This window comes from Siniperca chuatsi, linkage group LG16, assembly GCF_020085105.1.
Source record: "Siniperca chuatsi isolate FFG_IHB_CAS linkage group LG16, ASM2008510v1, whole genome shotgun sequence".
Taxonomy (NCBI): Eukaryota; Metazoa; Chordata; class Actinopteri; order Centrarchiformes; family Sinipercidae; genus Siniperca; species Siniperca chuatsi.
In genome coordinates this window covers 9,580,740-9,605,724 of record NC_058057.1, presented here as the reverse complement: position 1 = coordinate 9,605,724, position 24,985 = coordinate 9,580,740, and the positions used below count along the sequence as shown (strand labels likewise).

The 24,985-nt window shown below is 41.3% G+C and overlaps 2 protein-coding genes across 2 annotated transcripts; both read right to left on the bottom strand.

Moving 5' to 3' along the window:
- Positions 1–1,362: 1,362 nt before the first annotated feature.
- On the bottom strand, positions 1,363–14,459 carry clic5b (chloride intracellular channel 5b). The gene is made up of 6 exons (XM_044168553.1): positions 13,631–14,459; positions 5,244–5,353; positions 5,023–5,148; positions 4,278–4,384; positions 3,833–4,014; positions 1,363–3,019 (listed from the first exon to the last, which is right to left on the bottom strand). Exons 1-6 carry the CDS (start codon positions 14,165–14,167, stop codon positions 2,855–2,857), a joined length of 1,227 nt encoding a protein of 408 aa, XP_044024488.1. The 5' UTR covers positions 14,168–14,459; the 3' UTR covers positions 1,363–2,854.
- A 1,150-nt stretch (positions 14,460–15,609) lies between these two features.
- On the bottom strand, positions 15,610–23,279 carry enpp5 (ectonucleotide pyrophosphatase/phosphodiesterase 5). The gene is made up of 4 exons (XM_044168552.1): positions 23,005–23,279; positions 20,748–21,650; positions 19,602–19,778; positions 15,610–17,919 (listed from the first exon to the last, which is right to left on the bottom strand). The coding sequence occupies exons 2-4, from the start codon at positions 21,625–21,627 to the stop codon at positions 17,516–17,518; spliced, it is 1,461 nt and encodes a 486-aa protein (XP_044024487.1). The 5' UTR covers positions 21,628–21,650; positions 23,005–23,279; the 3' UTR covers positions 15,610–17,515.
- Between the last annotated feature and the right edge of the window lie 1,706 nt (positions 23,280–24,985).

The following is a 24,985-nucleotide window of genomic DNA, read 5'->3' as shown; positions in this document are numbered from 1 at the left end:
TCTTTGAGGATTGTGGAAATACCTTGAGTACAGCAGTAAGTGTTGTTAAACAACCTTCAGAGGTATTTATTTTTTCAGAAAAACGAATGCTTAGCTCTGTGACTCGAATGTAATGATAATACATAAGATGCACAGACTGGGGTTATGTCTGGTCTATGTATGATCATACTGAAAAGTCCGGAGAGCAGAGCAGGATATTGTATGAGATTGCCCAACAAATGAAGCCCTTTCTGCTGCAATTGCAGTTAAAGGACAGGGATAATACAGGGTTTCTACTAAAATAGCGGGACAGTATGAGGTAAAACCAAACGTCACCTCAGGCTGAAACTTATAGTATGTGTATGTCTCGTGGGTACAATATCTATGGTAAGCAGCTGCTAAATCTGACTCGTACTTGCAAGGAGCATTGAGGTCTATATGGCAGTATTTCTTAAACTATGGGTCTGGCCCTTAATTGGATCACAGGTCTGTTTCTGGTAGGTCCTCACATGTCAAACACACCAGTTTGTTTTAATCAGCTCAGGTCTCAAAGCAAGACTCAATTTAGACAATTTATGCCTGAGCTGAAAAGGTTTACTAAACCTGGCTATAAAAGTACGCTGTGTGTGAGTCCCTGTCAGCCTATACGGACTCCCTGTGCTATGGTGGCCAAGCCAAGGCCAGTGACTGGTAGATCCACTGGGAGTGTAATAACAGATTAATGTGGCGTGCCAGGCCCCATGACCAGACGTGTTTGACGTTAATGCTCCACTGTATATTATCCAGCTTGCAGAAATGTTGGATGTGAGCGATGGGATCCAAGGACAGGGATGTTTAGGTACTAATTACCAAACAGCAAGGCACAAGTCTCGCTCCATATTTCCTTACTCCTGTGGAAACACTAGGCAGGCTCCATTTATTTTCTTTGACTGTTGTTTCTGGCAAGGCCGCGTCTCAGTAAACACCACTCGCCCACCATTGTAAATCCGACAGGCGCAGATCTTTCAAGTTAGACTCCTTTGAGGAAAAATGGAGACAGATCGGATGGCGGCGCTCTGGTTTTCCGTCTTAATGAGAGAGTGGAGAAGAGGGATGGCGTTTGATCCCTGGCATGGAAGCCTCTATTTAAGCCTGTCAACGGTCATCACTCTCTCTCTCTCCTTCTTTCTCTCTCTCTCTGTTATGGATGGAGAAACAGACCTGCACCACTGGATTTGATCAACTCAGTCAGGCACACTTAACCCTTTTCAGGACCAGGATCCGGTCTCCAGTGGCACCTTTGCTATCACCGAGACAGACCGCGCACCCCTCCCTTCATGACAACCTCCAAAGTATCATTGTTGATTGATCACCTAGCTGGAAAGGAAAAGGCAGAAGCAGATCTGTGAAAATATTATTTTATTTGTAGAGCTTCGCAATGAGCAAGGCTCTCAGTCATCATGCTCCAATTTCATATCATTTGTTTGTCCAAACCGCACAAGAGCCTTATGGTTCTTCAAGGAAGTCTCGCTATAGTTGCAGCCTGACACCAAGCCAAAGACGATAAGCCCCAAGATAAATTTCCATCCTCGTCTGCGTGGACAATGAAACTTTTGAACTTGAACTTTAGGCTGCGGATGTTGATAGACTCCTCAGAGTGGAGGAAATGTCTCTTTGATGAAGGGCTGGAGGGCAGGGCTCCTGACCATTGTGGACCTGGCCTGGAAGACGCTTTTCATCGCAGCACTAATGGCTCTACCTAATCAGGCCTGATTGGGGCTGCTAAATAAATACTCTCTCTATTCATAATATCATGTGTAACTTAAGACAAAATCAATACCTAGACTGAACACTAATAGCTAGTGGCAGAACAAATGTCTCAGCGCTGGCTGCAATACATTTTTCAGAATGAGTCCATCTGTGACATTGGCATGGATTTTTGATACTTCCAAATAAAGGCACATAGAGGATTTTTCATATCTTAAAAAGCGGCTCTATATCAGGTTTTAAATATCACAATTTAAAACAGATTCGTGCATGCAAACAATTCAGAAACAAGCTTTGTTCTAAGCTATCAATGCCCTCGGCAGCTACATTTTGCTCTTTCCAACTAACATCATCGAGCATATGAACTTATTATTAAAATCAATCTTTCTTAAAATCAGTCTTTCAGAAGCAGGAGTGAAGTTCAAGATATGCATGAGCTCAAGAAAACAAAACAACTACAGCAACACCTACAGTAATGAATGACAAACAAAATGAATCCGCAGATCGCAACAGTCATATTCAGCAAACAATTAGCGTCAGTCATCAATCATAGATGAATCAAGGTGTCTCCCCAGGATCCAAAGCTTGATAATAAACACTGGAGTCAAACTAGACTTCTGTGGGCTTAGGAATAAATAAAGCAAATGACCCTGACATCAGCAGCTAGTAAAATGTTTGGCCGTGTGGACCGGTGAAGTATGTATGAAAGAGAGCTTTGTGTTATGAGAAATAAACTCAGACAGACACAATCATGTTTGAGTGAAAGTGTTATGTCAGAAGTTTCACAGCAGCAAAATTTGAATCTGGTTTGAAACCTGTCAATTAAGTTAAATGTGCTCGATCTATGTTCTGCTCCACTTCTCTGTTGCCCTGTGTGTTTTTGTGATTACAAAACCATATAGACGATGTGCTGAATCACTGTCATCCATCACATCTGGAGCTGTAATGCAGTGTAAGCCACCACACAGACATCTGCAACACCTGTTTACTGTGACAGACAAAAATGTCAGGTTCCTGAAAATGCAACTGAAGAAGACTCAAAAGGACAGTCACATGTATGTTTAAAAGTGGTGGGTTTTTTGTGTTGTGTTGCTAGTTTATTTTGTTTGAGCTCGGGTCGGTTGGCGAGTTATTTGGCCAGTCTCCTTGCCACATCTTTGTAGGCGGTCTCGATCTCAGAGTCGGCAGCGCAGGTGTTGGTGAATTCATCACATGCGTAGGCGTTGTTCAGGTACCGCCACACGCCCGTCATGTCTGATGGGATGTCGTAGTTGCGGTACTTCTTAGCAACAACCTAGGAAGGAAGGCAAAGCTGTAACTTCAACATGAACTGAAGGCAAACTTTATTTATCTTGTCAGACATTTAAAATCGACCCTTTGGTTATCTTATAACTGTTGATCAGTTTATGTTCAGTGCATTCCAGGTGGTATTGTGACATGACTTGTTGCATATGTTCAAGTATAGTGTGTAAGCAATAGTGTGGTGACGTTTTCCACAAAAAAAGGTGAGGAAATTTGAGAGGGGAAAGAGAAAGATGCTGTGAGTAGCTATGCCTGATTCAAAGTAAATTATTTGAAAAAACAACCCCACTGGCTGCTGTGTGAGGCTGCTAATGCTGACATCAGTATGCTAACATGCTCACAGTGACAACGCTAACATGCTGATGTTTAGAAGGTATAATGTTTGCCATGTTCACCATCTTAGTTTAGCACCTTAGCATGCTAACATTTGCTAATTAGTGCCAAACACAAAGTACAGCTGAGGCTGATGGGAATGTCATTAGTTTTGCAGTTATCTGGTTATAAGCCTGCAGGTGGTGCTAGAGGAAAAGTCAGGAGATCACCAAAGCCAGTCTCTACCAAATTGCATGGCAATCCATCCAATAGTTGTTGAGATGTTTCAGTTTGGACCAAAATGTTGGAAGGACAGACCGACATTGCTATCCCTAGAGCCACGCTTGGTTAAAAATAAAACTTTAAATAGTCTCAAACACGAGTATGTTGACGTTCAAGATAATATAAATAAAATACTTTTTTCTTTCTCAGTGGTTTTAAATGAACCAACTAACACTAATGAATGTTTCCCCCAGGTACAATCCCTCTTTACCTTGACTATGTGTAGTTTAGGCAGCAGGTTGCAGTCTGCAAGAGTGAGCTCGTTTCCATCAAGGAAGCTTCGGTTAGAGCCCTTCTCCTCTTCCATGCTGTCTGCATCGATTTCATCTGGCAAGGGGCTGTTTAGGTAGTTGTCCAGCTTCTTCAGGGCCCTGGTCAAACCTTTCTCTAGACCTAAACACACAAGTCACACACAGAAACACACAGAAGTATGGATACAATACTGTCGGAAGGTAAAAGTGACATAACCTGTGTAGTGATAACCTCACTAGGTGGCAGCACGGCAAAATATATGAGTATAAGCAAGCCTTAAATACTAGACTCTGCTACTACCTAGTGGAGGAATATAATAATGGCTGCCATATATTTTTTTTCATCCTGTTCTGTTGTGTATGTGTGCGCCTGTGAGTGTAAATGGCACAAAATGAGCAGCCCACCGGCGTTGGCCTCTGGTTTAGTGTTCTTGATGTAGGCTGAGAACTTGGCGAAGATGTCATTTCCAGCTGTGTTCGACTCTCTCTGCCTGGCGCCCAGTTTGGGATACCTGAGCAGACAGGGGGGACAGAGGCAGGAGACGCAGTCAGAGACGCAGTCAGACCAAACCATCTGGATAGCATTAACACCTGGACTGGAGCTCAGTTCAGACTGAAAACATGTTACACACTCACACCGAGTTGGCCGCCCACCCCTTAAGCTCTCTCACACTAAGTTCCATTTATAATGCAAAAAACTTTGCAGGCAATAAAAGAAAGATTTAGTTAATCTGACGTTTTTCTCTGCAACTGCTCACACACTGGCTCTGATGGGGTGAGGGGTGACAATAACAAAAAAAACAATAAACCTGTCTTGATTTTTCTAAATTTACACAAAAGCTGTCGCTGTTGTCATTGAAGCACATAAGGTTTTTGTTTTCAAATTTTAAATGTGCAAAAGTGGCCAAGCCACATACCGTATATACTCAATCACAAAAGATTTACAACAGCCATAAACAACAAACACTTATATCAGTTAACATCAGTCTTCAAACACAGCACATATCACTTTTATAGGACTGAAATGTTTCCTGCCCTTTCAACAGCGTTGTTGAAGTTAAATAAATCCAGCAAAAAGCAGCGTATGTGTAGTCTGTGATATAATCTGATACTGTAAACTACGTGTTGTAAAACCATCCAGTTGAATTACTTTGGAGGAGAGAGTGTTTCCTCCAGAAACTCCTCGATCTTGTTGATATCAGTCTTGACCTCTCCGTTGAAGGTCAGGAAAGGAGGGTGCGTCCCAGGAGCCAGGTTGTGCAGATCTGCTGGCTTTCTACAGAGGACACAGAGAAAGCAGTATGCCACGAGGAACCCAGTGAGTGCATAAGTGTGTTTTTGTGTTGGAAGCTCGCTTTCCTGTATCCTAACCTTTTGAGGTCGACGGTGGTGACGTTGAACACGACTCCTTTAAGCCAGAGGATCATGAAGAGGCGCTGAGAGAAGGGACAGTTGCCGATGCTTTCTCCGTCGTTGCCTGCCTGCGCACAAACGAGACGACAGAAAACGAGCCAGAGCGATGAAATATGACATATGGTACTGTAAAAGTACTGTACACAGGCAAACATACACGTGTATGGTGTGAAAAATTAGACATCATCTAAACAAAAACTGAGCATTAGAAGCTTCACAAATCTACATGGCATGTGATGCAGAGATGGGAGGCTGCACTATAACAGGCAGGCATTAATGTTTTCTCTAAAGTCACACATAAATAAGCTGGCAGACGTTAAGGCTTTTGTTTAACAAGCTATTTTTTCTCTTTGTGTTCTGATCTTGCAACACTGTATTCATCTCTGCATCCCAGAAGCTAGGAGGGATTAAATGTCTTGCTCCAGGTCACAGCTTGAACTCAAGCCTTCATGAGGAGAGACCCCCCCCACACACACACACACACACACACACACACACTTGCTACACCAGCTTTCTGCTGTTGGTAAAATCTTTGGCTGCAAGGTTGTCTCACTGAGAACCTGACAACCTTGCTAATAACAAATACATGTTGGATTTAGCTGACTGTTATCTTTGACTGTTATTTGACTTGTAAGGTTATTCAAAGTAGCGTCATGGGTTGTATAAATGTAAACACTTGACAAATTCACATAAATACGTCACCCTTAAATCCCTGATATAAATGTATGATAAGGACAGTCAAACCAAAAGTACACTCTTGGTATCTGCCAGCATGTTCTAATCTAGGAGTATTATTCTATGTGTACTAAATGGTGTCCATATAGATTTGGGCAAATAACAAAAGCTGCATACTCTTGCTGTCAGGTTAAAGCATTGTACCAATTGTCAAAAAGAAAAACCACATTGTTTTGTGCCTGACAGCTTTGCGTTTTATCCAAATGGTTTTGAAATGAGTTCATCAGTGGTTCCAGAATTTAAATCCTTCACAGGACCACATAATCAGTCAGCTGAGAATAAAGCATGATAATAACCAAAGAGGGGTTGCAAGTTTTTCTCCCTACAGTGACACTACTGATATAATCACTTCCTCTCCATCGTATGCTTGTGTACATGCGGTGAGATCGTGTGTCGGCATGTACGGATACATAGCAGAGCATCAGCAGTGTCACCTGATCCACTGGCCCAGCTGAATTATACATAGTGATTCCATAACCGGGCTCACTGGCCAGCAGGGCACAGAGTGCAGGGTCAGAGCTGTACAAGAGAGCTCCACAACACACAGCAAAATAAGTGCAATGACCTCAAGTTCAGCAGGATGAGCAGAGATTTGACAGTGGAGATAGTTTATTTATTAGTTTTGGAAATTAAACTCTCTTTAAACTATCTACCAAAGCAGTAGATTCATTTAATTATGGGCACTTTCGTTATTACTATCCTTGAGTTGGCTAATATCAAAAATAACCAGCACTAGCAGTCACTTCACAAATAAAAGACACTACACTGAAGTGGAAAACATTTTGCCATTCAGTACACGTGCCCAACAGCGCATTGCTCCTAGCAAAGACCAGAAAACAGAGCTGTCGGTCTAAAAGTAGCTGATCCAACTGTATGTATGCCAGCCATTGATGCTGAGTGCTGTCATGCTGCCTGAGTGCATGTGATGCTTCTGTCTGCGCATTGTTATGGCTAGGCTCAGCGGCACGGCGGTAACATAATACACAGCCGCTGATAATAGCCAATCAACATCTAGAACATGGAGGACAAAAGCTGTCAGACACAACTGGGCCTGTGGGCACAAGGAACGTGAGTGCATGGAGCCGCTGAGTGATGATGAGTGGGTTCCACTGGAGGCAATGTTACTTCACATGATCCATCACATACTTATACATGTATACTGGTCTATAACTGGGTTTCAGTCTCAATGGTTTGTCTTACCTCACATTTTAATGAGAAAAAATGACAATGTATCATTGCTAAGGCAGTGAAAACAAAGCAATTCCTCGTGTTTTTATGTTTCTTGTGTTTTTAAGAGTGTGTGTAATTAACTATTCTATTGTTCCAATAGAAAGATCACATATTCAGGCTCTGAGTAATAATTTGAGTGAATTATATGTTGCTGTTTCAATACCAGTGTGCAATTTTCTTTTCTAAAGCAATTTATGAAAGCTATTTCAACACTTTTTCAATTCAATTGCACAATAAGAACCATATTTTAAAAAATCCAAAATCCAAAAACTTCTGAATTACAAATAACTGACACAATGAAGTTTTTCAGCTAGGTAATTTAGTATTATACTTCCATAAGCAGAAGACATTATATAACAGTTTTTACAGGCTGTGTCATATATTTCAATTGATCTTGATGTGTGAAATCGCTGGAGAGCCCGTTTAATCACTGTACCATGTGAAGATTTGCTACTCATGAAGGGTTTATGTCTCAACCCTGAGATTCATCATTGGGGTACTGGTATAGCCTGTGATCATGCTGCTACATGCTTTCCTACAATGTATAGATCCTCTGTCTACTTAAGTGGAGTTAAAATAAAAAGAGCTAAGACTCACCCATGCAGTCCTCACTATGCTACAATAACCCAAATATACTGTGGTGCGATATATTGAAATACAAATTGGATTGATATGCGGCTATGTAGGATAGTTCTCTGTCCATCTAGGTCACATCTCAAATGGCAGCATGAGGACAAAATAATATCTAGTATTAATATCTATTAATAACTAATATCAAGGCTGCAGCTGCTATGGAAACCACTCCATATACGAGATTTGTGCATCAGACTGCCTCTGCACTTAGCACACCTCACACAGAGCCAAAAGTGAGTTTGGTTTCATTAGGAACATTTATTGGACGAGCTTAGAATCGCTAACTAAATGTAAGACAAAACACAAAGTATCTTGCCACAGGATTATTGCGTTCTAGAAATAAGAGTTTCATGTACTGAAAGAACAGAGGAACGTTGTGAACGGCAAGGCTTAAAAGGGCGATGCAAGCCGACCGCGTGTCAGTGAACTTTCAGTTACCTAGCTGACCGGTTTCCTAGGAGAGGAGGTGCATTGCCTTCACACCAGCTAATTGGGCCAGTGCATCCAGGCAGCACATCAGCGATGAGCTTTTCCACCTGCTTCCACCTCACCTGCCTCAAATTCATCCGCCTCTAACATTTCCCACAGGGCCTCAAGCGCATCTAGTTGTGGAGAACAAAACAACACGGCTGTATCTAATAAAGGTGGCACTTCCAAACTGGTGCTTCAATCATTTATGCTCTATGTTAGGTGATAATCTGGAGCATCTACTGATTACATAATGTCCCTTAAAAAAAAGTCTGACTGTCTTTTAATGTGTCAGATGGGGTAGTGGTACCACAGCAGTGCCCTGGTGCGAGCTTCCCACCATCAACGAGCAGCTTCAGTATCACTGTCACAACAATCCTGGGTCAACATGGAGAAGAGTGTGCCGCTGTAACTCTACCTCTGCTATTGAGTTACATGAGCTTTCCATGACACAGTGGTGCTACACTGGAAATCCTGCTGATATACTGTCCCCATCTTCTATCAAAACTTAACTTTACAAAATACTGTAACCATAGTTGTGTCTCTGTCTTACCTTGACAAAAAGTTCGATATCAGGGTCTCTGTCTTGACCGTTACTGGACATGATGCCTGGTTCTGGCTGTCACCTTGATTCTTTAGTTTGTTTTTATGTAACTACAGTACTTTGCTTATCCTTGGAGGTCTACATCCTCCAGAAAAAAACCCAGATATCGTCTCTCCGACAGTGATCCCTCACACCTGAAAAGGCTGTTTTGGTTTCAAGTCCCTGTTTCAAAATCTCCACCACCCTTTTGGTCCTGTAAAAGGCTGTATTCTCCCTTGTTTTATGTCCTGCAGGTGAGGCTGAGAAGCGGTCCAGGTGGCAGGTAGAGCCGCGCGCTCTGATTTGGACACAGATGGAGAGCAGAGCTAGCTCTCACTGACACAAAGTGGAAAACAGGTGTCGGTCTATACCAGGGGGTGGAGCCCCATCCCTCTCTTCCCACCACTGCAACCAAACTCCCCTCTAACACACATCCCTGCCATCACCTCCTCTCTTATCTGTCTCATCTCTCCTAAACTGGTCACCTCACTTTCTGATTTTTCTCTGGTCTCTTTGCTTCTTGGGTCAGGTTGACGAGACTTTTCCAGACACATCACAAACTATCAAAAATATCATCTCTCTTGAGTAATCCCAAATATATCTGAGTATATATATATATAAATAAATATTTTTGTTTCTCAAGTATATGCAAATATGTTTGTGTCACTTTTTTGAGTGTGTGAGCAGCAGCATTCATATTTAATGCATGCTCACGTGTTTGACTCTGGCAGAATATGGCAGGTTATATTTGATCACCAGCAGGAGACCTGGAGAAGATTCCTCTGTGAATTATTCATGCTTGGCTTTGGATTTTAGGCAGGAACTGGCGTTCATTTACGGAAAAAGGGCCTATGTAGGGCAACTAAAATAAAAGCAGGTCTGACTGCAAAAATCTTTGTCAGCACACACTGAAGAAATTGAGTGGCACTCATTATTTGCTTCATTGGAACGGGCACAGAGTTCTGAGAGATATACCCAAGAATAAAATCTCTCATCATCAATCAATTTGAAAGTGAGATGAAAGCAGAAGGAGAGAGAGAAAAATGGGGTGGCTGGAGCAACTTTTTTAAACTGCTTCTATTTATAGAACAGCCCCCTCTCCTGGCTGATATACCAACATGCATCACTAACCAATTACTGGGCCACCACGGAAGCAGTTCATTATCAGTGTTTATGAGGGAAAATGTTGAGTGGTTTCTAAATGTGTTATTTTAGGTTTCGGTAAGTTTATTTGTATAGGCCTTAATCAAAGTTACAGTCTCAATAGGCTTCACAGCACCCACATGATGAAAACAAGGCATGATAATGAGTTCAGCCCAAAGTCTTTTCAGATTCAGATCTTATTCAATACTACCAAATGTGGCATCAATAAATAGAAAACCTCATTCCATATCTGCATTTCCTTGCATTTAAAGAAGCTCTCTTCATATTTTGTAGCATATTTTACAGGTACAGACCCGAGCAAATAGTTTGACATTTTGGGAAAGTGTCGAAAATGACGAGATTGATACCACTCTCGTATCTGTCCGGTAAATATACAGCTATAGCCAGCCGCCGGTTAGCTTAGCTTAGCATAAAGACTGGAAACAGGAAGAAACAGCTAGCCTGGCTCTGTCCAAAGGCCAAGAAACAGTCCGGCACATAACCCCACGTAGAACTGCAACTGCAACTTGCTCCATATTTCTAAAATGTACATATATTATTAGAGCAAGATGTAACAAAATGACTGATTAAATCATTGAATTTGGTTAAACCTTTAAACTTTTTAAACAAAGAAGGTGCATCTGTGCTTATTCTATCCTTTCTTTGTTCTGATTACAAATGTATTCTTCTTCTTTTGATTTTCTTGCCGAGATTTTGCTGAGAAGATCGATACCACTCTGATAACTGTGCAGTAAATATGAAACTCCTGCCAGTGGCCAGTTAGCTTAGCTTAGCAAACCAATTTTTGTTTTTACACTTCGGTTTTTGCGTGGATTAAACAGATGATACTGTTAATTAGCTAGCTTCAGAGGTGCTGGTAGGCGGATTGTGTTACCTTTGTACAGTGCCAGCAGGCTAGCTGTTCCCCCCTGTTTCCAGTCTTTATGCCAAGCTAAGCTAACTGGCTGTAGCTGTACATTCACAGGACAGATATGACTCTCTGCAAAACAGCAAATAAGCGTATTTCCCAAAGCGTCTCACTATTCCTTTAAGGATTTCGAAATCCTTGATGATCATGAAATCATTAAGGGTTTAGAAGAAATGGCCTTGATTTTGTCTTGAGACAAAAGGAAGCCCAAAACACTGATTTGCTGGACTAATCATTCACCTGAACATCAAACAGTAACAGACATTTTCTATCTTTCCGGAGCCAAGGTGGAGGGGAGTGTTTGACCTCTCCACTTGTGTCAACACACACTTGCCAAATGTGACAACCCAACAGTCAATATAAGCATTGTCTTAATTTTGACCAGAATCAGTGACAACAAACCCTATGAATATGATTATATGGCCAACTAAACTTTGACAGTGAATACTTAAGTATCTTGTACTTTTGGTGTTATCTTAAACAGAGCTTGTTATCATGCAGATATATAAAAAAAGATTGTCCCCTGTGAAACTGCTTTTTAGCGACAGTAGTGATAACATATTCTACAATGGCCTTCTTTATCACAGACAGCGGGGATGGAGCCACGTAGGCTTTCAGCATGGGCAGATGGTGTCCTAACTCTCCTCCCTACTTTTATAGTGCAGCTCGGCCTGGTTTATGGTGATGGTTGAAGATTAAACTATTGGGAAATCCACCCACGGGTTGGATAGGACAGAAAGTGTGGCAGTATGCAGCGAAGGGGCCAAATATGTTGTCACTTTCATGGTGAACTATTGTCCATGTTTATCACAATTGTGATAACATCAAGATAGCACATCTCTCTATGTGCAAAATTTGAGCTTTTGTCCTTTTGTGCTGTAAATGTGTTAATATGCTGAGGTTTCCGGCGCTCTGGTGTCGACTGAGGTGAAATCCCAAATCCCACCAATGTTGTTTCTAATCACCAAGAAAATGGGTGAAAATCAGCTGCAAGGTTTCTTTATGCCTTGATAAAAGACACAAAATCCTCATTAATTATTTTTACTGAGAATTTTCCCGTGGTAAAGCAATGGACATGCAATACTGTATGCTGTTCTTATGATAATGCTGTATTCATGAAATGAATGTTCTCAGAATCATATCATTGTTGGATTTGGCAAAGCTAACGGCTAATACTCTTTCTGGAGTTAGCCCCAGTCCCTGTCACAACTACAGGAGGAAGTTTGGATAATTTCAAGAAATCATCATCCAAGTCAGAGCAATTACTGCATGTTTGCAACTCATCTGTGTTGATTGCGTACACCCATTTTTTTTTTGTCTTTGCTGACAGACACGACAATTTGAAGATTTAGCACAAACTACTAGTGTCATTCCCCATTACAAGGCCTTTTGTGAGCCCAAACAGAGCTCCTTCAGTCCTGCCCACTGACTCTCAATCTCTGTTGCCCAATCAGCAAAGTGACCCCCCGCATGTGCTGATAGTACACCTCACAGACCAGCTCTATCAGAAAAGCAGCAAAACACACAGTTGGATTTGCTCAGGCATGGAGTTCACCCCTGGTTTCTATGGCCGTACAGTAAACAAGTTAATTATTACACCAGAGTGCCTCCAGAATAAAGTCACTGACAAGGCTTCTGATAAAAAGTGATCACTGCTTCTGTGACATTTCTTACTGAAATCAATGTCATAGATATTTCTGAATATATTTCTGTTTAATACTAGATCTATTGTTATAATACATGTGCTTCTAATCCCTGACTTCAAGAAGTTCAATTTATTCAACTTAAATAACATCTACACTAAGACTTCAACCATAAACCGGTAAACCATGTGTATACTGTGGCCATAAATAAGTTTTTCACATAGTATAGACTCCTTATAGTGCTTGATTATTATTTCTTCATACAACATCATTATAGTTCTGGTCTATGTTTCCAGTTTTTCTATAAACAATGTGTTTTAGGCTTAAATTTTTGTACGTTTTCTTCCGCTTAATATGACCTACAAAAGGAATCCACAAAGTCAAATTTCTCGATTGTGTACATTTTCGCAGCAAGTTAAACTTATTCATATTTGGACCTTGATTGTGAAATGCCCTGGGCATATCATTCAGTGCTGGCACTCTTTCAGATTATTTACATGTCATGATTTTGGCTCAGACTTGGCCAAGTCACCAACATCCACAGAAACAGATTTATGTTACACTTTTGGATGGTGTTCCTCAATATGCACACTAATATTTGATATGCAATATATGCCAGATATTACAATAATGCTGTTCAACACTTGAAATCAATGTTTTATCCTCAAAATGCAGAATATGCCAGTTGGTTGATACTTATTTCAGGGGGATTAAAGTCTACATGCTGTGTTGGTTTTTCAATCATGAGTAACCAACCCTAACACCAAAGAAACTGTACAAACAGTACAGTGAAGGATACTCAACATGGCTCCAAGGAGCCTTTTGGGAAATCTGATATAGTGCTGAGTTCATCACTACTGAAAGTGAAAAACCAACTTTAATGCCTCATGCTGAAGGGTGAGGCTGAAGCAAACTGAGGCCTGACTTGGGTCAACCCTGCAAAGACGGTTTGGTCTCGTACTGACCTGGGTATATTTCTTACCTTGACGAACAGAGAGATGTCAGGCTGGCTGGGATCAGCCGGTGCAGCGCTGCTCTCATCCAGAGTGACATTCTCGAGAGTTTTCAGGCTGTAGTCAACAGACTCCTCCGGCTTGGTGTCACTGTTGTTGTAGGTGTACGCCATCAGCATCCCATCCTCCGCGTTATCCTCTTCCTGGATCCTGGGCTGGATCGGCGGGTCGTCGCACGGGTCCCCGGGGGAAGCGGAGGAGGCCGAGGAGCGCCTGGATCCGTCGTGCGCCTCGCCGTTCACCTCCGCCGCTTTCTGTGCTTTAACCTCTTCATCATCGCTGGATGAAGAGGACGAGCTGCTATCTTTGTCCCCGTCTCTCGTGTCCATGTAGTCCGGCGAGCTGCGCTCTGCCTCCGCAGAGGCGTGGACCTGCACCTCGCTGTACAGCTGCTCCCTCGCCGCACCTGAGTTCTCATATTTAGGCTCTCGGTCGGGGCTGTCAGCTCCATCCCTGCGCTCTTCAAGCACACTTCCCTCATCTGTTGTGTCATTGATGTTGTCCATGTTTTCTGGTTTGTTTGTTTGTTTTAATTGGCAGACCCGAGGTATAAGGTGGAGGAGGAGTGAAGTGGTCAAAGTGGTGGCACACAGTCCGCCTGCCTCTGACTGACTGAGCGCTCTAAATTCCAGCGATAACTCATAAAAGACCTTTGATCCTGCAAGTTAACAAATGATTTATGCAAAAGCTGAGGCCTGTGCCTTCAAGGACACATTTGCAGTGAGGCAGTTTAAGTGCAATACCTAGTGAGTGCAGTGAACAGATACACACTGAAAAGTTCTATCTTATTTTTAACATAGCCTATTCTTCATTTCAGTCCCAACTTGTAAAAAAAGAAAAAAAAAAGAAAGAAAAAGTTGAGAAAACTTAAAATGTCAAGGTTACAAACTTACATAATCAAATGTTGAGTTAGACATTGAACTTAATTCCTTAAGTTTTGCCTCCTTATAATTTTACATCGTCACACTTTGAATTTTCACTCCAAGCAGGTTTCTCACTTTGTAATGGATCACGACTAAAGATTTATAAGGAGTAGGGACAAGTTCACTTTTGTTCAATTTTTACTTTAAATGCTAATAAGTCATATTTCTAAGGGACTGTACGAAAATTATTAGGGGGAAGAAGAAGAAGTCAGAATCGGGGGAGGGTTACGTATTTTTTATATTTTTTGCTGAAGGGAATATAGTCTGAAAGTTTTGGGGCAGGGGAGGGTTATTGATTTTTTCACCACAGATTTATATTTTATTTATTTTTTAAATTATTATTTGGTATCCATGTGTGGTGCAACCTGCATATTGCCCGTTTATTAATTCAACAATATTAATAACTGTTTATTTAGAAGCTCTTTATTCAATAAATCATGTCCCAGTTATATTCAACATTGTGTTGTTTGTCAAAAATGTGGCAATTTATAATTTCACCTCTAATGTGCGTGTTATCATACTGTTCTCAGATCAAGGTTTAAATTGGGGTTTATCATCTTACGCTTCTTTCTTCTTTGCCTTCTTTTAATTATTAATAGGGAAATGAATTGTACCAATTAAAATATTTTGAGATATTGCGGTGAGAATAGTGTTGCATTTTTTTTTCTAAGTCAATGGGAGGGGCAGAAGAAAATATTTAGAACACCGAGGAGGGCCTTGCTTTTTAAAACTGAAAACATAAAAAACAAACATGAAACATAAGGTTCAGCCTCCCTCTCCACCACAATCATTTTTGTACAGTCCCTAAGTGCTAACAACTTCTTATCCTTATGCCAAATAATTAGTTGCTGTTTTTACATGGGTTCTGTCAGCCTTCAGAATAAAATCCCTTCAACATTTTGGCCTCTTTCTCATCGGCATCTGTATGAGGAAAGTGAAGACATAAATGGTCTGGACTAAGAAAATCTGTCAAGGTCCTGGCATCATACACAAACACAAACAAAATAAAGAAAATACAAAATTGCTCTGTTTCACATAGTTTCACCCTTTAATTTCAGAAGAATCTTTAATGGCATCAACATGGCAAAGATAGTTAATTTGTAAATTATATCAAATATCCATACTTCAAATCCAAGTTAATAATCAACTGAGATAAATCTAATGTTTATTATTTTCTAACAATTCCAAATGAATTATTTAAATATATTATGGATATATTTAATTTCTCTGTCAACAAGTCAGGGGAAAATTATCAGACAACACAAGAAAAAAAGACTATCAGTAAATGAACAATATCCATATAAATGCTTTCAATTTATGAATTTAAATTTTGTAAAAAGTATATATCACAGTGATGTCTGTCATTTTTTGGGCACAGGTATTAGTCAATGCATCTAAAAGCATAAGGAGAAAATTGAACCAATTTTTTTTTTTTTTAAAGATGCTGAAAAAATATTCAAATTGTTTATTTGCAGATTTGGATTCTACTGGACTTTCTACGATTATGCTAATTGAAAAGCTTTTTGGCAAGAGGCACCTAATTTATTTTTTTTATCATTTCAAATAGCAACTACGAACAAGAAGTGCAAATAATACATGACCTAAAAAGCATCCAACTACTGCCCCATTGTTCTGTTTCATATCTATCCTGTAACGCAAATCAGGGGAACAGTTCTTGCAAGTCATGCCGAAATAGTCTTCTCAACCAAGCAACAACAAAACTCTTAAAATCCCTACGACCAAATACTGACCAATAGCAATTGCACTTCACACACCAACAAATGGTTATGACAGTCAAGTAATGTATGAACAGGAGGACAGTACACAGTCAGCTATATAGGAAAATGCCTTCCAAAACACAAACTCTACAAAAAAAATAAAAAGACTGACACAAACGATTGCACACCTTAAAGAGATGTTCTCCAGTTAAGTTAAAAGGCAAATGGTAACTGACTATTAAAGAGCAAGGTTGTGATGTGATTGGCTCATGGAATGACCTACAAATATGAGCAGTAGCCTGGCACATTAAGTGAGTCTTTAGTGGAACATCTGCTTCCAACATTCAAAAATAATACTGACCCCAGCCAATCTCCTGAAACCAGCTGAATTTCACGAGCCTTTGTATTTCAAAGTAACTTTTAATTCAGTGCTCAGACCACAAGTAGAACAATTGGTGGCAATAACCTGACAAGGCCTAGTTCTAAGGCCGAATAAACCAAATCTACTGCCGTCCATACCAGTGTTACTGTCAGGGAGTAAAGGTGTCAGTATGCTTCAAACAAAGTGCTTTTTGGATCATCCCCCCCCCACCTTACCGAACGTTGGAATTGGGAAGGCTGTGTCTAACATCTTCTATGTGCAAATGAGTGCAGCACTATGAATGCTGCCGAGGAAAGATTGTCTGAAAGTGCGCGCAGTCATTTAAACGATTATTGCTTCTTCGACTGTGGCTGTTTGGCTACAAATAGCTATAAAACACTTTTACCTTCAGACAAACAAGTTTGTTGTTTCGAGCATATTGACACCTTAATGTTATCCAAGTCATGGTTTTGGCCAACAAAATGTTCATACTTAGCTTTGAATTTTTACTTATTAAGTGACAATAAAAAAATGACGAGATGATATTAGGTAAAATTCACAATCAAAGCAAAGCCACTATAAAGCCCATGTAAAGGTTTATTATCTTGATGAAGCCTGCACCAGAAGCAAACCCTAGACATTTTCCTTACACTCAAGCAGGCAAGATGTACCTCTATAAATGATTAGGAGGTTAGATAAAATTCCCTTGATCTCCAACTAATAAAAAGCGCAGCACAATGGCATTTAGTCGTACAAGGGAGGCATTTAGGGGATGCTTCTGGACAGAGTGGACTACATTGGGGAGCGATACCTCCTCTTCTTTTATGCCTGCCATAATTTCCATTTCTTCCGCTACAGGTGCAAGTCCTCTTGCAGTAAGGGCTGCGACATCTCCCTGCTTCGGTGTTTTAGTGAGGGCAGCTGTTTGCGCGTGACTTGTTTGATGTAGACCACCAGAAAGCCCAGCACCATCACCACACCGAGGAAGAAACCTATGACGGGGGCGTAGGAGTACCCGTTGACCTTGGGAGGGATGCTGGGCATGGATGGAGCTGGCTCTGCAGACAGCAGGTCCTGAACATTTAAGAGGGAGCCGTTGTTTGGTAGAGGGTGGATGGACAGGATGTGGCACATGAGAGGGTAAAGGTCAACACAGCGCATGGAGGTCTTGACGTATTTCTGGCGAAAGGACGGCCCACGGGCCACGAACACAGGCTGCATGCTACGTAAGGTGTTGTCATAGCCGTGGTTTCCCACTGGAGAGAAAAGACAAGAAATATATTTGCATAAAGAGTTAAAATGCTTGGATGTGAATTATTCTTGCATTGTTTATCTATAGATCTCCACTTTCCACATCCCATGAATCACAGGCCGTACTTTCTGTTTAGAGATTTATGGAATCTGGCACTGCTGCTCTCTCAGATGATTTACTACCATCACTGCTTGACCCAGCAGACTGGTTACTGCTAAATCAATCACAGCAACGCATAAGCAAAACTGAAAATTAAATCAAAACACATCAGCACAAAAACCTTTGATGAAAGCATAGACAGGCTAACTACTGCTCCTAAAATCTATCAGTGCTATTACATTCCTGACGAACTGACAGGATTCACTTTTTGTGCTGTGAGTAAAATAAATACAGTTCATCAGCATCAGTGGGATCAATCGGATCAATTTTTACGCTTTGTTTTGTACACACCCATGAGGACGCACTTGTGCAAGCAATGGGGGCAACGCAATACGCAGTCCTGCCAATGATTTCACGCTATTCCACTGATCGAGAAGAAGCACAGCAGTACGCCATCGAAGGCAGGGAAGAGGACTGCTAGCAAGTGAACATTGATGTAAACTATGCAGGACTTAAAATATTAAGACATTGGCTTTGCAAATGTTTTGAAGAAGGAAATGCATTTAACACGTTCACGTTAGATCTCAAAGATACCATAAATATAACTTTTGTTTGCTTACAATAAAACCCAATGGGGCACCGTTAAGGTTTCTATGAATATAAATTACTGTGAGTTCGCCGGAGCCTGAATTCATCTGTCGTACAGTCTTTAATTAAAGTAAGCAGGGTAGAAAGGGAATATTCGTAAGGCAGAACTGCAGTCTGGTCATTCCTTTAATCTTGGATGTGCAGGTCCAGTCCACATAAACCAATTATAATCATTAATAAGTGAGCATTGCTGTGATTCATGCACATTGGGTGTACACTAATATATCTCAGTGCCTTCCCTGGAATGCACTGAGAAGCAGAAGGTGCCACTGCTAGACAGTAACAGCTATGGTTTTATCATCCAGGCCTTTTGCTCGCTCATAAATCAAACAGCTATAGAGGAGAAACAACTTTTGGTATGCAGGACAGTATCATACTTATACATATCAAGCTAAGCAGTCTCACACCACGCTGTCACTGAGGACTGAGGCAGGTCAGCAGGTTTTCCTTCCAGCCGCAGACTCCACCAGTTCATTTTACTGATTAACAAGCCTTCAACAAGAGAGGAAGAATTAAGCAGTAAGATTAGCTGATGGGGTCTGCGGCTGCAATGAAAAAACTGCCCTCCGTGATGCATAGTTTGAGATCTCTAATCTGAAGAGGAGGTGTTTAAAAAAAATACCTGCTTGATTTGGATTAAGAAAAATAACTGCACTTGGAGGCGGTGAAAGACAAACCTCCAAACCCACCCACCCACACACACCCACACACACACACATTCCTGCTGTTTCTAAGGGAAAACAAATATGCCTTTCTTTGTTAATTACAGCTGGTATAACATGAGCTAGCTTTGGTTCAATGACTGGAAAAAAAATCTCTTGTGAAGCTATTAATAGAGCATATGGAACCTGCTGTTTCAAATAATTGAAAAAAAAAAAAAAAAAAAAAAAAAAAAAAAAAACCTGTCGCAACGCAGCCTTATGAGGTTTGAATACGTACACATGAAGGGCCCGGTCCTGTTCTGCACGACGGTCCAGCCCTCCTTGGCCTCTATGAGGATGGGCATGATCCTGATGTTGTGCTGATAATGGAAGTGCTCAGGAATGTCTTCCTTCTTGTACACCACCATGTTCGGGTTAGCATCCACCAGCTTACTATACACCTCGTCAAGCTTTCCTGCAGATGACAGATGACAAGCAATGCTAGAAAATTTCCACAGATACAAAAATTTGATTACAGGATAAGAAACAAATAAGCAAGAAATTCAACATTTTAGAAATTCTGCCAATATGTATGTATAACTAAAGAAAGTACAACATCAATAGCACAGGACATCACACACACCCACTCATCTTACCCTACTGCCCTCCGGGTGCAGGTACAGAGCACTGAGGTGCAGAAGGGCTCACTTTGGGAAAAGTCTAACCCCTGCAGCCATAGCCGCCTTAAATAATCGGCCTCGCTGAACTGGCCAGAGTGTGTACTGTTGTCTGTCATTGTATGTTGTTACTGTGTGAAGTTGTTGTCTCATGTGTACAGTGCTGTGGAAAGGAATTTCCCCCCAGGGACAATAAAGTCTAAAAAAGGTCTAAAATACAAAAGAAAACATCTGATTCTAGATTAAAGCTCCATTTTCCTAAAATCTACATGCATTATTTGAGAACAACAAAATGTAACAAAATGACCTTTAACATTTTTGAAACAGAAAAGGTGATTCTGTGCTCATTTTAGTCTTTCTTTGTACTGATCGCAAACCTGCCGAGAGTTAGATAACAAGATTGACATCACTCTCACGTCTGTCCATTAAATATGAAGCTGCAGCCAGCAGCCGGTTACCCCCCCCCCCGCGAAACAACAAATAGTCATTTTTAAACTTTGGTTTTTGTACAAATTAAATACATGAGCTATAAAATGTTAATTAGAGTCTCTGTTAGGCATATTTTGTTACCTTTTAAAAGACCCTAGCTAGCTGTCTCTCTCTGTTTCCAGTCTTTATGCTACACTACGCTGTCTCCTAGCCTCTGCTTCATATTTATCGACTTCTCATCTAACTCACGGTAAGAAAGCAAATTAGCATATCTCTCAAAATGTCAAACTATTCCTTTAAATCAAGCTTATTGACAGCATTTAATTTGAAAGGGATACCTTCTTTGGGCAGTATTCCAACCACAGGACTCTTATCCACCCAGGTGTACAGGTCTCTGCTCACATACACATCCAATTCTATGATTTTATCAGTGGAAAGCTGCGTCATCCCATGGTCACTGGTCACTATCAGGTTCACTTTCTCAAACAGCGCTGCCTTCTTTAGCTCGTTCAAGAGGAAGCCGAGCTTCTCATCAATCCCGGCAATGACAGCGTCCATGAGGGAACTCTGAGGTCCCAGGTTGTGCCCGCTCTCATCTGGCTCCTCCCAATACAGAACTCCAAAATCCACTGCTTCTTCTTTGGGTGCAGAGAACCAATCAATAATCCGCTCCACTCTGGTTTCAAAGGAGACTGAGGCATTGTACGGGAGGTATTGATTGGGGAACATGCCGTGGATCTTTACGTCAGACCCCGGCCACATTGCCGCCCCGCTCCGCCCTCCAGCTTTCTGGATGGTCACCCAGAGAGGCACCGCCTCCTCCCACCACCGAGAATCATAAATACTGTCTGTCTCCATGGAGAAGGACCGGTTCAGAGCGGGGTCGTACATCTCGTTGGCCACGATGCCGTGCGTCTCGGCATACAGCCCCGTCACCAAGCTGTAGTGGTTGGGGAAGGTTTTGGTGATGTAAGCGCTCTCCACGTGCTCCACCATCACCCCCTCATCTATGAGGGTGTGGAAGTTAGGCGTCGGGACCCGGTCAATGTAATCCCAGCGGAAGCCGTCGAAGGATACGAGCAGCAGCTTTGGCCGGTCCATCACACTGTGGCCCCTGCGCCCATGTTGGTTCAAATGACTGAGGGAGACCAGAGGCAGCAGCAGGGCCCACAAGCAGACCAGAGGACTGCATCCTCCTCGCAGTAAGCAGCCCAGCATAGTGTGGTGTGTGACAAGAGAACCTACAAAACACACACAAAAACTGCTTAGGAAGAACTCAGTGAGGCTAAGCAATTATCCCCTCTTAACTGGAAAAAAGTATACGGACACCCCTGCCCACACACGTATGTGGGGCTGTTTTGGTGGTTTGTCCAACGCCTCTTAGTTCCAGTTAAGGGAAATCATAAAGCTACAGCATACAATGATACTTTAGACAATAGTGTGTCTCCAACTAGGGCTGCAACTCATTTATTTTCATTATCAATTAATCTGTAACATATGCTTTTTTTCTTGATCAATCGTTTGTTTATTAAATGTCAGAAAATAGCGAGTCCTAGGTGACATCTTCAAATGTCTTGTTTTCTCTAAACAACAGTCCAAAACCCAAAGATATTTACAATCATGTGTGGCAAAGAAATCTTCATCATTTAAAAAGCATTTTTTGTTGGAAACATAATCTAATTAATTATCAAAATAGTTTCAGATTGATGACCGACTAATTGATTAATTGACAATTCATTCGGCTCTACTTCCAACTTTGTAGTGACAGTTCGGGGAAGCCTCTGCTGTCCTGCTGGCCAGGCCTTCAAATATCAGTGGCTGAGTTCAGCTCCATATTAATGCCCATAGTTCTGTAAATTTGGTGATTAATGTCGATTAGGGCTGAGGCAAGTAAACGATTAGTTGATCAACAGAAAGTTAGTCGACAACTAATTGATAATCAATTACTCATTTCATTTCTCTGGGAACTTTTCTGACATTTTATAGGTTAAATTATGAATCTCTCACTAAACTAATAAATAGATTAATGAATAATGGAAATACTCAGTTGCAGCTCTAGTACAAGAAGAAGTTAGTTCAGAAAATGCAAACTAATATTAGTGTAATACAGCTTTAAAGCTCTATCATGGTATTAAGCAATAACAAGTCTTGTTGTGATGTATCCGGCTGTACATAACATGGAGTTAGACAGGCGCTGAAGACATTAGGCCTACAGGTCAGGACAGCAATGATGTCATTGGAAATGTGGCAGACCGAGGACGAAGCGACCGTAATGCATCTGTAAGAAAAACTTCCCTACAAATAAATGAATGACAGCCTCCCTACTGACAGTCAGCCACATTAAAGAGGAAACACTGTCGGCTCCGTGCTGTAGCTTTGGTGCTACAGCTAAAACACGCAGCTCCGCCTGCAACAATAAGACAACCACACACACACATACATACACACACACACACACACACACACACACACACACACACACACAGCAGCAAACCCACTGCCCGTCAGTGGATTAACTGAAGCGACATCAGGGCAGAAAAAAAAAAGAAGCCCAAATTCAAAAACGCGAAACGCTGTGCTTGTCAACAAGCTCACCTTGTTATCTGATCCTGAAGTGGCTCGCCTTGCGCTGCACGCCGAGATAAACAGCCGGACTCGTTAGTGCCCGAAGGAAGTCCTGCCTATTACCCTGCCGTGTTTTTGACCTTTCTGTCGGTTTTATTGACAGATATTAAACCAAAGCAAATCATCTGAAGACAAAAGGCAGCCCGGTGTTTCCTGCAGGTGCATGCTTCGCTTCACGGAGAGCTGCATCCCCCAAATTCACCGCGATCGACAAGTACGCAGGTCCTAATGACGTAATGTAGGATGAGGGAGGAAGTAAGGAGCGGGGGGGGGAGGGGCGGGGGGAGGGAGGGTATTATTAATAGACATCTTGGTGTCGGACAGGTTGCAATCCTTTTTGCTTTAAGATGAAATGTTAATTAATTAAATAAACAAAAAATTGGTTTCAATTATCCTCCATAGTACAAATAGTGACATTTAAAAAGACATCGTTGCTCTAATTCCGCCAGCGATTATTTTATTAACATTATGATAATGCTGAAAGCGCAATGCAATATCCGTCCTGCAACAATAATAATGACAAACACTGTCCACAAGGTGTCAGGCAAGTCCTGTCTAAAAGTAGTCAGGTCAGAGTCTGGCTTTCTTCACAGTCTGTTAGAAAGAAAGATGGCATCTCAATAATGACGCTGCACCGTGAGACTATTTCTGACAAGCTCTTCCATCTCTGCAGAGAGAAAGACCAGCTCACTGATGCTCAGTGCTCCTATGCATCATTTTAATTCTCTCTCCGTTTGCTGTTAGTTGCTATGAATGCAAAGTCCATTTCTGTTATTTAGATTTAATTATGATTGAAAGCTCCAGAACGGCTAATAAATGGACCTTGAGGTGAGATTGTTGTGAAACTGTTTCCAAGGTCAAGAAAGAAGTTGGAAAGTCAACACGGAGGAGAAGTTCTTAAAGTAATCAGAAAACTGGGAAACTGAACAACCATAATTCTGTGATAACTGGGCAACTCCATCTGCTGATGATCATGTGACATGATCAAAAGTCCCAGAACAGCTGATAAATGGACCTTGTGATGAGATTGTTACGTCAATTGCTGTACGTCACTATGTGCTGCTAATTTACAGTAGTACAGGAGCAATGGTCTATTATGACATTAGGTTTATGTTTATTTATAAAGCGTGTATCACACATACAGACGGGTGAATGAATGAAAAAGAAATGTGAATAAATGAGTGAAGAAACATAACAAATGCAGATGCCTCCATACTGAGCGAATGGCTTGGTGAGCATCAAAATGATGTGAATCATGTTCTGTGGCCTTCAACTCAACTGAGCAGCAATATGTTAGACAGTGCTCTCCGCCGCCATCATGAAAACATTAAATTAGGGAAGAATGTTGTTCCATCAGTCAGGAAGTGTTTCAGAGAATCTATGCCAAGGATTTCTGAAGCTGTTCTAGAGGCTCAACACCTCTCTAGGACATTTTATGTTATATATATTTATATATACGTATGCAAATATGAATCTGTATGTACAAATACAGATATTGTGTTAGATTTGTAATTAGTCTAATTTAGGCCACGTTTAGAGCCTAAATGCTAAAAGCTGCTCACTGCGTTTCCTGAGCAGCCCAGTGCATATACCAGGCTGATAGCGTGGCACAAGGCCATTATGAGCCTTGAACACAGTGACAACAATCTTAAAATCTATTCTAAGCCTCACATGCAGCCTCTGGAGACATTTCAAAGACTGGAGGATCGGGATCATATTCTCTAGTTTGAGTTATAACACTGGCTTGGGAAATTCTGCGTTCATTTTAGTCACTTAACAGCACTGGTGATACTGGTAATAAAGGTGTAAATAAGGCTTACTAAAGAACATTTAACCAGAGAATTATTTAACCTGCCACTTAAGGCCCCAGAGCAAGGACCTGACTCATTATTTCACTGTAAGAAATTTTAAGTTTTTCAGGCAAGTGAAATGTTATTTCTATAACTACTGT